The sequence below is a fragment of the Oncorhynchus tshawytscha genome, linkage group LG13 (genome assembly GCF_018296145.1).
Source record: "Oncorhynchus tshawytscha isolate Ot180627B linkage group LG13, Otsh_v2.0, whole genome shotgun sequence".
In the NCBI taxonomy this organism is placed as follows: domain Eukaryota; kingdom Metazoa; phylum Chordata; class Actinopteri; order Salmoniformes; family Salmonidae; genus Oncorhynchus; species Oncorhynchus tshawytscha.
This window is the reverse complement of record NC_056441.1, coordinates 34,766,379-34,778,187: the sequence shown is the minus strand read 5'-3', so window position 1 is coordinate 34,778,187 and position 11,809 is coordinate 34,766,379. Positions and strand designations below refer to the sequence as shown.

Here is an 11,809-nt window from a genome sequence, read left to right as displayed (position 1 = left end):
CCTACATGTACAAATTACCTCAACTAACCTGCACCCCGCACACTAACTCTGTACCGGTACCCCCTGTATATAGCCTTGTTATTGTTATTTTATTGTGTTACTTTTTATAATTTTTTATTTGAGTTTATTTGGTCAATATTTTCGTAACTCTTCTTGAACTGCACTGTTAGTTAAGGGCTTGTAAGTAAGCATTTCACGGTAAGGTCTACAGTTGTTGTATTCGGCACGTGACAAATAACGTTTGATTAGATTTTTTTATTTGAAGAACACAGTGGCCGCCATCATTCTTAAATAGTTTGGAACCACCAAGACTCTTCCTATTGCTGGACGGCTGGGACTGGGAGACTAGTCAGGATTGAGGGGAAAGATGAACAGAGCAAAGTACAGAGAGATCCTTGATGAAAACCTGCTCCAGAGCCCCAAATACCTGACTGGGGCAGAGGTTCACCTTCCAACAGGACACCGACCCTAAGCACACAGCCAAAACAATGCAGAGATGGCTACGGGACAAGTTTCTGAATGTCCTTGAGTGGCCCAGCCAGAGCCTGGACTTGAGCCAAATCAAACATCTCTGGAGAGACCTGGAAATAGCTGTGCAGCGCTCCCCATGCAACCTGACAGAGCTTGAGAGGATCTGCAGAGAAGAATGGGAAAAACTCCTAAAATACAGGTGTGCCAAGCTTGTAGCATCATACCCAAGAAGACTCTAGGCTATAATCGCTGCCAAAGGTGTTTCAACAAAGTACTGAGTAAAGGGTCTGAATACTTATGTTAAATGCAATATCTTTTAATTTAAAAAAATAATAATTTTGCTTTGTCATTATGGGGTATTGTGTGTAGTTGAGGGGGGAACAATTGAATCCATTTTAGAATAAGGGTAACGCAACAAAATGTGGCAAAGGTCAAGAGGTCTGCATACTTTCCAAATGCACTGTGGGCCTAAGGCAGAGACAATAAGAAGACAGTGCTGCATAATAAGTTCAACCACACAGGTGAAATCCACAAAGCATATTGCACGTAACAGACAGTTACATGACCTACAGCATGGTCAATCAAGTTAATGCTTCCGCCATTTTCAGACCACTAAACAACTATGGATTTAGAACCATGGAGAGTTACAAAAACAGTTACTGCCTCCACTAATTCCAGCACCATTTCAACATCAAATCACCTATGCGTAGTCGTATGCAGTGACAACTAAAATATACCAAAAACGAGTCCAATCAATGTAAGCTAAATATGATGTGGTTGTCCATGGTTCTGATTTGTTTGTAGAAAAAACATGACTCACTCAAGCCAATGCCATGATCCTTTATCTCATGTTGACTAAACGGTCTATCACTGTCATACAGTACACGCTTTAAGTTGGTTGTCTTGCTACCTGGCTAAAAACTTCATTTCATGGGTAACGTTAGCTAGTTAACACTGGCTTACTACATCTAGATACATATTGAACTTCCATCCTCTCAGGCAAGGGGCACAATGTAGGAATGTATGGTTGGGTCAGATTCCCCGTTATAATCATTGGAAAGTACGGAGAATCAACTAAAACCACAAGTCCAAAACCCTATCTCCATCCATGGCTAATTTAGGAAAGAGACAACTTTAGCTAGCTATCAACCATGTGTTCAAATGAAATGTTTCTTATTGTTGAACACGTGATTGATTTTTAGAGCATGTCCTTTGAAATGAATGCCAAATTACATGTCTACCATTGAAGATTTTCAACGTCACTCAAAATTCTGACGTGCGATTGGGCCGAATCACCTTATAAACCTCTTACTTTTGTCCATCTACGACAGTCTACTCTGTCTTAATAGTAATAATATTATTGGATAGGGCGACTGAAGATTCAATCTAACAAATCCTTGCTTTGATTGGATCTTGTATTGAAAATGGGCGGGCTTTTTGCGGAAATTTCGTTTCTTGTCTGGATGTCGTCATATGCGAGATGGTTCTGTGGACCGAGTGGATATTATGAAACAAAATAAATACAAAATCTAATGTTTCGCGTAAGAAATTATAATTGTCTTTTGTACGTCGATGGACCCAATCGCCAACTGAACATCATTCGCTGTAAATCGAATTCGCGGATTTATATTTTTTAATATAATCGATCGGTGATTGTCTACACTCCCTCTAATTAACAAACGCCTTGTGGCTATGACTACGGATTTACTATCTGATTTGGATAGTCGTTTCTTCGCTGATAACCTTCTGACAAGCGAGGATTGGGGTAAGTGAGAGAGATAATAAATGGTACTGTAATGCATGTTTACCACCTGGGCAGCATGGATGCGTTACATAGCTAAAATGATCAGCTAGCTAATGCGACTTTAGCTGATAACGAACGCGTGAAATTGACTATGCATCTTTCATTTCCTAACCTTACCAGGTTGACCCTGACAACAAATTACGAAAAATCATAATGTTAAAGTTGGTGGTAGTTGGGTTTCTTGCGTGGGTGTGTGCGCCAATGTCTAGCTATATGTGCACTGGGCAGCAAACCGGATATGTCACTGTATTAGCACATATAGGAGTGTTAACTTTAGTTATAAAAAGCCTTTGGTATTAGTGTGAGAAAAGCTTGTGCTCTGCAAGCTTTCGTTTTCCATAAGATAAAGGCTATCTGAAAAGACCATCGATCCCAAATACCTTAATTTAAAACGTATGTAATATGTTGAATAAACCATAGGCTGAGGCCTATCTAAAGACTGAAAACCAAGCTGGCTTTTTGCGACATCTGGGTATCTCGGGCCCTTTTTTAAATCAATAGCATTTGCATCTGACAGATTGGCTTGCTTTCATTGTATGGCACTATATTTTAGATACAGACCTTACCCTTTTACTGACTCCCTGATCATTGCTTTTATATGCTGAAGTTTGCAGACTTAAATGTCGTTGTCTTGGGCGGCAGGGTAGCCTAGTGGTTAGAGCATTTGACTAGTAACTGAAAGGTTCCAAGTTCAAATCCCCGAGCTGACAAGGTACTGCCCCTGAACAAGGCAATTAACCCACTGTTCCTAGGCCGTCATTGAAAATAAGAATTTGTTCTAAAGTTAGTTAAATAAAGGTTTAAAAAAAAATGTCTCACGCAATCTGTGAACTTCCTGTGATCACTGAACTTGATTACATTTTACATTTACTATTTGTGATGGACAGCATTTAACTAGTCAGGCCTGCAGTGTGAATCAAAACTAGTTGTGGAAAACGAAAAGCATTCTTTCAAGAAAAAAAAAGTATCCCACGATAATGTAGGCTAGAATTAATTTCAGCCCATAAGTTGTCCCTCTAGTTAATGGGGTCTACTATTATCATGAGTAGCTAACACTTGGCTAATTCAAATTCAACAGTAATGGGGGGAACCATTCTCAGCACTGAGCAGGTTGGTTACCGATCCCTCTGCTATTGAAGATGGGTCACCTCAGGGCAGAAAACCTCCCATCTCATGTATTTTAAGCCAGGTTTCCCCTCCATTGCTTAGATTTCACTCAATTTGTAAAGCCGGAAAAACCAAACTGGACTCCTGTGAATTGAAGCTGCTTTGATTTTAAAATGGGTGTAGAAAAGCACCAAACCTTGAGCTCATTTTTAGCTGTGTTTATGATCACAACCATCATTTAGTAGTAGATCCCTCTTCTTGTTTTAGCTCAAAGGTCAGAGTCGTGTTTCAAGCCCTTGTCAAACCAAATAAGGCACGGGAAACCATGGCAACAAGGGGTCACTGTGGTATAGTGATAAGGCTTTACTTACAACCGCAATAGCAACTGATACTCAAGCAACTTGCATGTCTGTCCATGTGCATAATCATGTTCCTACAGTGCTAACTAATTGGTCTGTCTGTCTCAGATGCCTGTCTGTACCAGTGTGAGAGCATGGAGGAGGGAGAGGACGGAGAGTACACGAGAGGACCAAAATATGAAACATCGGTACGGACAAAGATATTTTCTGCTCACAGACCCTGACTGTATTATCTGACCACTGTACTACACATGTTGTATCACCACAATGAAGTTAATTCAAAGCTGTCAATGATTTAGACCTAATTTCCTGTCTACTCAACATGGGGCCTATTCCCGGAATGGGCACTTGAAATGTTTTGACAATTAGTGCTCTCGCTTTTTGTTGTTGTTGAGTACTCCAATGGGGGGAGGGGGATCTATTTTAGAACACAAGGCCCACACTGGAAATAAATATGTGTGCATTTATCTATATATAAAAACAAGTGTCATTTAAGATTCAGTTATTGTAACTGTTATATTGTGGAACACAATCTTCACAAAAGGTAGTAACCTTAGCGGTGGCACTTGCTTGTTGAAGCCTATGATTGTGTAACGGTAGAGCTTTGTTTTGTTAATTTAGCAGACAAGACACTTTTTTTTAAATGTCCCAAGCCCTATCACATTCAAGACTCATCATTTCTAGAAAGAAAAAAAAAAGTCATGTAACTGAATAAAATATAACTATTTTTCTAAGTGAAATAAGTTGCCGATGCACATATCGCGTGTGGAATAGTTATTGTCAGAGTAATCATTTGAAATGGGGCTCAATTTGGCGAGTTGAAAGACAATTTTCTGAGGGTTACAAACAAAAATCTGTCATCGATATACAGATGTTTGATTTAGTTTTATTTCGCCTTTTGGAATGTTTCTAAATGAATTAAGAATTCTATGTTGAAAACTGCATGGAGATGAATTAGGACCACAAGATCTGTTTAGTGAGTAGGCCTGTTCTTAAGATTCTGAAAATACGCTCTTTGTCTTTATCAAACAAATGTTTTGGCATATTTTCAGTGTGGAACTTGTCTATGTTTAGGGGGAGGAGGGGTTGTAGCCTAGGCTAACCAATTCTAAATGGCATTAGCAGTTCGCAAAGTAGCCTAAGCGGAAAATAGACGAGACGCAATCATTCCAAACCTGCAGCTCGTCGTTGAAGCACCTATTTCCCTACATCAATCAACTCACAGACGGAACACAATTCATTTTTAAAACTGTTGTCATTTAGCAAGGAATGTAGCTTGTGTATCCCATCAGTTAGATATGTTTTTCTAGGCATTTGTTTCTGTAGGCCTAACGGGGGCTTGCGTGCGCTCTTAGCATGCGTGTGTAGAGGGAGTGGACGGAACACGGTTTAGTGAGTGAGACCCAGAAGGGAAGATTAATTCAAGGAGAAGAACTGATGCTTGGCTTCTTTTTTTGTTGTGTCCCACAAATGCACATGTAGAAATGGAACAGGAGAGTCAAAGCAAATGAACGTTGTCTCCAAGACGACAAAATAAATATGTAAATTCGGGACAAACGTTTTCTTGCTCATTCGGGCATCCACAAAGCACGTTCCACAAAATAGTTTGACTGTCAAACAAAGTGATCTTTAGTTGGGTTAAAGAGAGACTTTTGACATCCGTTTGAGGACTCGATTACTCTTGCTAATCCCTATTCCAATCTACATCACCTACAGGTAGCCTAGTGGTTAGAGCGTTGGGCCAGTAACTGAAAGGTTGCTGGATTGAATCCCCGAGCTGACAAGGGAAAAAAAAAAATCTGTTGTTCTGCCCCTGAACAAGGTGGACCGTTCCCTGATCTGTTCCCCGGTAGGGTGTCTTTGTAAATTAAGAATTTGTCCTTAACTGACTTGCCTAGTAAAATAAAATACAGTGTGCAATAGTGCGGCAATCTGCTCATTCTTCCTTTATCAAAATAAAATAACATTTTATTGGTCCGATACACATATTTAGCAGATGTCAATACTTGTGTTCCTAGCTCCAACATTGCTGTAGTATCCAACAATTCACAACAATATACAGGAATCTAAAGGTAAAGAGTGGAATTAAGAATATATAAATATTAGGACGAGCAATGCTGGAATGGCATTGACTAAAATACAGTAGAATACAATACAATATATACAGTTGAAGTCGGAAGTTTACATACACTTAGGTTGGCGTCATTAAAACTAGTTTTTCAACCACTCCACAAATGTGTTGTTAACAAACTATAGTTTTGGCAAGTCGGTCAGGACATCTACTTTGTGCATGACACAAGTCATTTTCCCAACAATTGTTTACAGACAGATTATAACACTTATAATTCACTGTATCACAATTCCAGTGGGTCAGAAGTTTACATACACTAAGATGACTGTGCCTTTAAACAGCTTGGAAAATTCCAGAAAATTATGTCATGGCTTTAGAAGCTTCTGATATGCTTATTGACATCATTTGAGTCAATTGGAGGTGTACCTGTGGATGTATTTCAAGGCCTACCTTCAAACTCAGTGCCTCTTTGCTTGACATCATGGGAAAATCAAAAGAAATCAGCCAAGACCTCAGAAAAACAATTGTAGACCTCCACAAGTCTGGTTTAGTCTTGGGAGCAATTTCCAAACGCCTGAAGGTACCACGTTCATCTGTACAAACAATAGTATGCAAGTATAAACACCATGGGATCACACAGCCATCATACCGCTCAGGAAGGAGAGGCGTTCTGTCTCCTAGAGATGAACGTACTTTGGTGCGAAAAGTGCAAATCAATCCCAGAACAACAGCAAAGGACCTTGTGAAGATGCTGGAGGAAACCGGTAAAAAAGTATCTATATCCACAGTAAAACGAGTCCTAAAGTGACAACCTGAAAGGCCGTTCAGCAAGGAAGAAGCCACTGCTCCAAAATCGCCATAAAAAAGCCAGACTGCGGTTTGCAACTGCACGTGGGAACAAAGATCATGCTTTGGAGAAATGTCCTCTGGTCTGATGAAACAAAAATAGAACTGTTTGGCCATAATGACAATCGTTATGTTTGGAGGAAAAAGGGGGAGGATTGCAAGCCGAAGAACACCATCCCAACCGTGAAGCACGGGGGTGGCAGCATCATGTTGTGGGGGTGCTTTGCTGCAGGAGGGACTGGTGCACTTCACAAAATAGATGGCTTCATGAGGGAGGAAAATTCTGTGGATATATTGAAGCAACATCTCAAGACATCAGTCAGGAAGTTTAAAGCTTGGTTGGAAATGGGTTTTCCAAATGGACAATGACCCCAAGTATACTTCCAAAGTTGTGGCAAAATGGCTTAAGGACAACAAAGTCAAGGTATTTGAGTGACCTCTAATCCTATGGAATATTTGTGGGAAGAACTGAAAAAGTGTATGCGAGCAAGGAGGCCTACAAACCTGACTCAGTTGCACCAGCTCTGTCAGGAGGAATGGGCCAAAATTCACCCAACTTATTGTGGGAAGCTTATGGAAGGCTACCCAAAACGTTTGACCCAAGTTAAACAATTTAAAGGCAATGCTACCAAATACTAATTGAGTGTATGTTAACCTCTGACCCACTGGGAATGTGATGAAAGAAATCAAATCTGAAATAAATCATTCTCTCTACTATTATTCTGACATTTCACATTCTTAAAATAAAGTGGTGATCCTAACTGACCCAAGACAGGGAATTTTTACGAGGATTAAATGTCAGGAATTGTGAAACTGAGTTTAAGTGTATTTGGCTAAGGTGTATGTTTACTTCCGACTTCAACTGTACATATGAAATGAGTAAAGCGTTATGTAAACATTATTAAAGTGACCAGTGATTCCATGTCTATGTATATGGGGCAGCAGCCTCTAAGGTGCAGGGTTGAGTAACCTGGTGGTAGTCGGCTAGTGCTGGCAGTATCAGTATAAACCAGGCAGTGTTACACACTACCTAGCAGTCGTGAGAGTTCAGTGTGTGATGCCAAAGTTAAGGTAACTTGAGTGAGCCTGAGACGGGGCTGATAATGGGGCTGATTTCCCTGTTGGGGCAACCAATGGCGCACCCCCTGCTGACCTACTGACTAATCCAGACGATGGCCTAATTCTGCCCTCCGCTTCCTCTCTCTCTCCTCGCAGTTTGACAACGATCTCGTGCTGACCCTTGATCCCGACAATCCCACGTCGCCATGGAGACACCTGGACGACAACCTTCTCACAGGTGCAGAGATTAATAAAGTGTGGCAGGAAGGAGAGGTTTTCCTTTTTAAAAGTATTCGTTGTGGTAGTAGACATGTTATTACTACTAAAAAAGGCCAATGAAGTAAAATGGCAACGTCACTTCAGTTTATCAGTAAAGTGTCATTGTAGCGCAGTGTCGGTTGTGGTGTACTTTAAAAACCTTTCTCCCTGTCGCTCTCTCTGCTCTGCCTTCCTCGCACTCTCTTAAGGGGACATTCCCGTACTGAAAGATGAAATGACGATAACGCAGCCTTTGCCAGTGGACATGTGTAAGTCCCTCTTTGGCTATTGTGTATGTGTTTGTCTTATGGTTGAATGTGAATTATTCACTGTGTCCTTTTTGTATCATTTGTGTGTGCTGTTCCAGTGTTCCGGGTGAAGGCGGAGCCTCCCTCCCCTGCCTCCTCACTGGCCTCCGACTGCTCCCTGACCTCACTCCCAGACTCACAGGTCAGTCCAGACAGATCAGCTTCCACATCGCACTACGATATTGATGCAATGTACACAAAGTGCACATTTTGAGATGCAATGTACACAAAGTGCACATTTTCAGTGACACAGAGTCTCGTCCGAGTATTTCAGAAGTAACCAAAGTGTGAAGCCTGTTTTTAACATTTCTTGCACATCTCTCTTTCTACCTTTTCAGATCCAAGTGAAAGGAGAGAACCCGCCCACGCCTCCTTATATGTTTGGAGATGTGCTGGCACCACCACTTGGCACATGTGAAGTCACGGTGGCCTCTGCACAACTGGCCCGACCACAGTCCAAAGTGCCGCCTCAGCAACACCAAACATCAACCCACAATGGCATGGACACACAGGCCACAGGTACTCGTTTCTACAGTGACGTCCAGCTATTTGATGTGTTGCACAGGAAAGACTTCAGCCACGAGAGTACGCTTCATGTTTAATATTATGTGCTTTGGGTGCAAATGCCCGTGACTTTGTTCTTGGCAGACATTTTATAGTGCATGTCATGTTCTCTCTCTCCCTCCAGTCCACCCCACTGCGGCCACGATCAAAGCCAGTACCATCCTGAGCAGTAAGCCTCTCATCCAACCCAGGCCTGTGTGTGTAGCGGCTCTCTCCGTCCCCCAGGCTCCCAGTCCAGCCAAGGCCCTCATACTGCACAGCCTGCCTAGCAGGGACCAGAGCAGGCCTGGTGAGTCCTGGGACCAGACTGACCATTTTTCACACATGACCTTATTCCAGGCTTACCGTTTGGTGAATCGCCGAGGTTAATTAAAGGGGAGCGTTGAATTCCAAGTTATTTTATGTATCTCTGTGGGCGTGCATGCTCAAATCGCCACAATACCTATTCATGTCTATTTCTGTGATTTGTTGATTAGAAATTTATTTTTTCTTTTCCCTCTCTTAGTGGTGCTTTCCCAGTCAGTCTGTCTGGGGTCCGCGCCAGCCATCGTCAAAATGGAGCCCGCCTCCCCCACCATGCCTCACTGCCATAGCCCCACGGCCCCATTCCCCGGCAAACCCATAGTCCCGGCGTCCTCTCTGCCAGGGAGCAACTGCAACGGCATGGATGTGAGTGTCTGTCAGTCGCATGTCAGTCAGTCAGTGAGTAGTTCTCTTTCACGCTCTACTTCAACCGCTGCCTTACCCCTTGGCTTCACTGTCAGATCACACGCCCAGTTCTGCCGTGATTAACTGTCATGTGTTCTCCCCTCCGACCGGGTCTCAGATGAAGGTGATGAAGAGGCAGCAGCGGATGATCAAGAACCGGGAGTCGGCATGCCAGTCACGCAAGAAGAAGAAGGAGTACCTGCAGAACCTGGAGGGCCAGCTGAGGGAGGTGCAGCAGGAGAACGAGCACCTCCGCAGGGAGAACCAGGCCCTGAGGGAGAGGCTTGCTGGGAAAGAGGTACAGGAGGGGTGGAGAGAGGAGTGGGAGGGAAGACGGTACAGGGGAAGGGAGAAAGGAAAGGTAGTGGCGGAGGTACAGGAGGAGAATGAAGGGGAGGGTTAGGAGAGAGAGGAGGGAGGGAAGACGGTACAGGGGAAGGGAGAAAGGAGAGGTAGTGGCAGAGGTACAGGAGGAGAATGAAGGGGAGGGTTAGGAGAGAGAGGAGGGAGGGAAGACGGTACAGGGGAAGGGAGAAAGGAGAGGTAGTGGCAGAGGTAAAGGAGGAGAATGAAGGGGGTTAGGAGAGAGAGAGGAGGGAGGGAAGATGGTACAGGGGAAGGGAGAAAGGAGAGGTAGTGGCAGAAGTAAAGGAGGAGAATGAAGGGGAGGGTTAGGAGAGAGAGGAGGGAGGGAAGACGGTACAGGGGAAGGGAGAAAGGAGAGGTAGTGGCAGAGGTAAAGGAGGAGAATGAAGGGGGGTTAGGAGAGAGAGAGGAGGGAGGGAAGATGGTACAGGGGAAGGGAGAAAGGAGAGGTAGTGGCAGAGGTACAGGAGGAGAATGAAGGGGAGGGTTAGGAGAGAGAGGAGGGAGGGAAGGTGGTACAGGGGAAGGGAGGAAGGAGAGGTGGAGGAGGTACAGGAGGAGAATGAAGGGGAGGGTTAGGAGAGGGGAGGGAAGACTGTACAGGGGAAGGGAGGAAGGAGAGGTAGTGGCGGAGGTACAGGAGGAGAATGAAGGGAAGGGGTAGGAGAGAGAGGGGAGGGAGGGTGGCAGGGGAGCTGGAAAGCCAGGAAACCTCCCTTAAGCAAATGTGTTCGGTGATTACATTGCTGAGGCAGAGATGGATTTCCCTAATGAACCGGATGGACTGCTTTCAATTTAATCTTTCTAAATGAATGTCTTAAGAATGTGGTTAAGATTTGACTGTTCAAGCAACAACTAGGAATACCTTCAAAGAGGACATGTTGGTACATGTGTGTTTACTAGGGCCGGGACGATTCCAATGTCGCAGTAGGTTCAAATGAAAGCACGAAGCGGACCAAACTCTTTTGGTTTTTTAAAAACCTGCTGTATGTAAAATATTGTGTTCTATAGTTTGGAAAAGAAATACATTTGACTCTGGAGGACAACATAATTGTTTCCAACATCAGGTCTCTTTTTCCTAAAGTTAAATCCCCTTGGTGTTTTGTTTCCTTGCCACAATACTGAGTCTCGCGGTACTGGTATCGTCCCGGCCCCAGCTACACTGCTCTAAATCCTCTCTATGTTCCAGGGCAGTGAATCTGGTAACAACAAGAGGGCCGTCTGCGTCATGGCAGTGCTACTGTTCATGACCTTCAGTTTCGGCCCTGTCAGGTAAAAGTCACTGTTCATAGTCCCTGCCATTCAATGAAGTGTTATCAATTGGCAAATTGCACCCCCAAAAATCCTGTTTTTAAAAAGTATTGTATATAACTGCATGATTAGTTGATTTTGACTAAATTCTTCCCTCCAGTATCACAGACAGGAAGCTGGAGACGGGGTTACAGGAAGAGGTGGTCCCTCACACAGGAAGACATCTCCTGGAGTTTGAGACGGCTCGGGAACATAGCAGAGTGGAGGAAAGGATAGATCCTGAGGAGGAGGGAGGAGAGGATGGGTGGAAGGGAGGAGAGGTGGAGAGGGAATCCACCGATTCATACCAGTTTAGGTTGGTAATAAAGTCCAACTCATCGTTAACTCTGCATATCCACGATGGTGAGCCTGTTCATTATGACCTTGCCACAGCCATCTGCGGCTGCTGCCCATGTGGTTCTAATCGATGAGGCTTCGCAAACATGGTTCAGTCAAGTAGAACGTCATTGGAGAACAAGACCGTGTTTGAGCTGGACATAGAAATATGTAACAGGCAGTGGTGGGAAATGTATTCAATTGTCATACTTGAGTAAAAGTACATTTAACTTAATAGAAAATGACTCAAGTAAAAGTGAGT

The 11,809-nt window shown here is 43.5% G+C and overlaps 1 protein-coding gene across 2 annotated transcripts in view; it reads left to right on the top strand.

The window, feature by feature from the left end:
- Positions 1-1,916: 1,916 nt before the first annotated feature.
- Positions 1,917-11,809, top strand: part of LOC112264772 (cyclic AMP-dependent transcription factor ATF-6 beta) — a 17,470-nt gene continuing 7,577 nt past the window's right edge. The window contains exons 1-11 of one of the 2 annotated variants that reach the window (XM_024441596.2): positions 1,917-2,236; positions 3,850-3,929; positions 7,874-7,955; positions 8,185-8,244; positions 8,343-8,425; positions 8,622-8,802; positions 8,972-9,136; positions 9,353-9,516; positions 9,674-9,853; positions 11,111-11,193; positions 11,333-11,527. In XM_024441596.2, the coding sequence (XP_024297364.1) occupies positions 2,164-2,236; positions 3,850-3,929; positions 7,874-7,955; positions 8,185-8,244; positions 8,343-8,425; positions 8,622-8,802; positions 8,972-9,136; positions 9,353-9,516; positions 9,674-9,853; positions 11,111-11,193; positions 11,333-11,527 (1,346 nt within the window). In that variant the 5' untranslated portion in view covers positions 1,917-2,163. Of the gene's footprint in view, positions 2,237-3,849; positions 3,930-7,873; positions 7,956-8,184; positions 8,245-8,342; positions 8,426-8,621; positions 8,803-8,971; positions 9,137-9,352; positions 9,550-9,673; positions 9,854-11,110; positions 11,194-11,332; positions 11,528-11,809 lie in introns of both variants that reach the window. The other variant, XM_024441595.2, reaches the window with a different exon arrangement.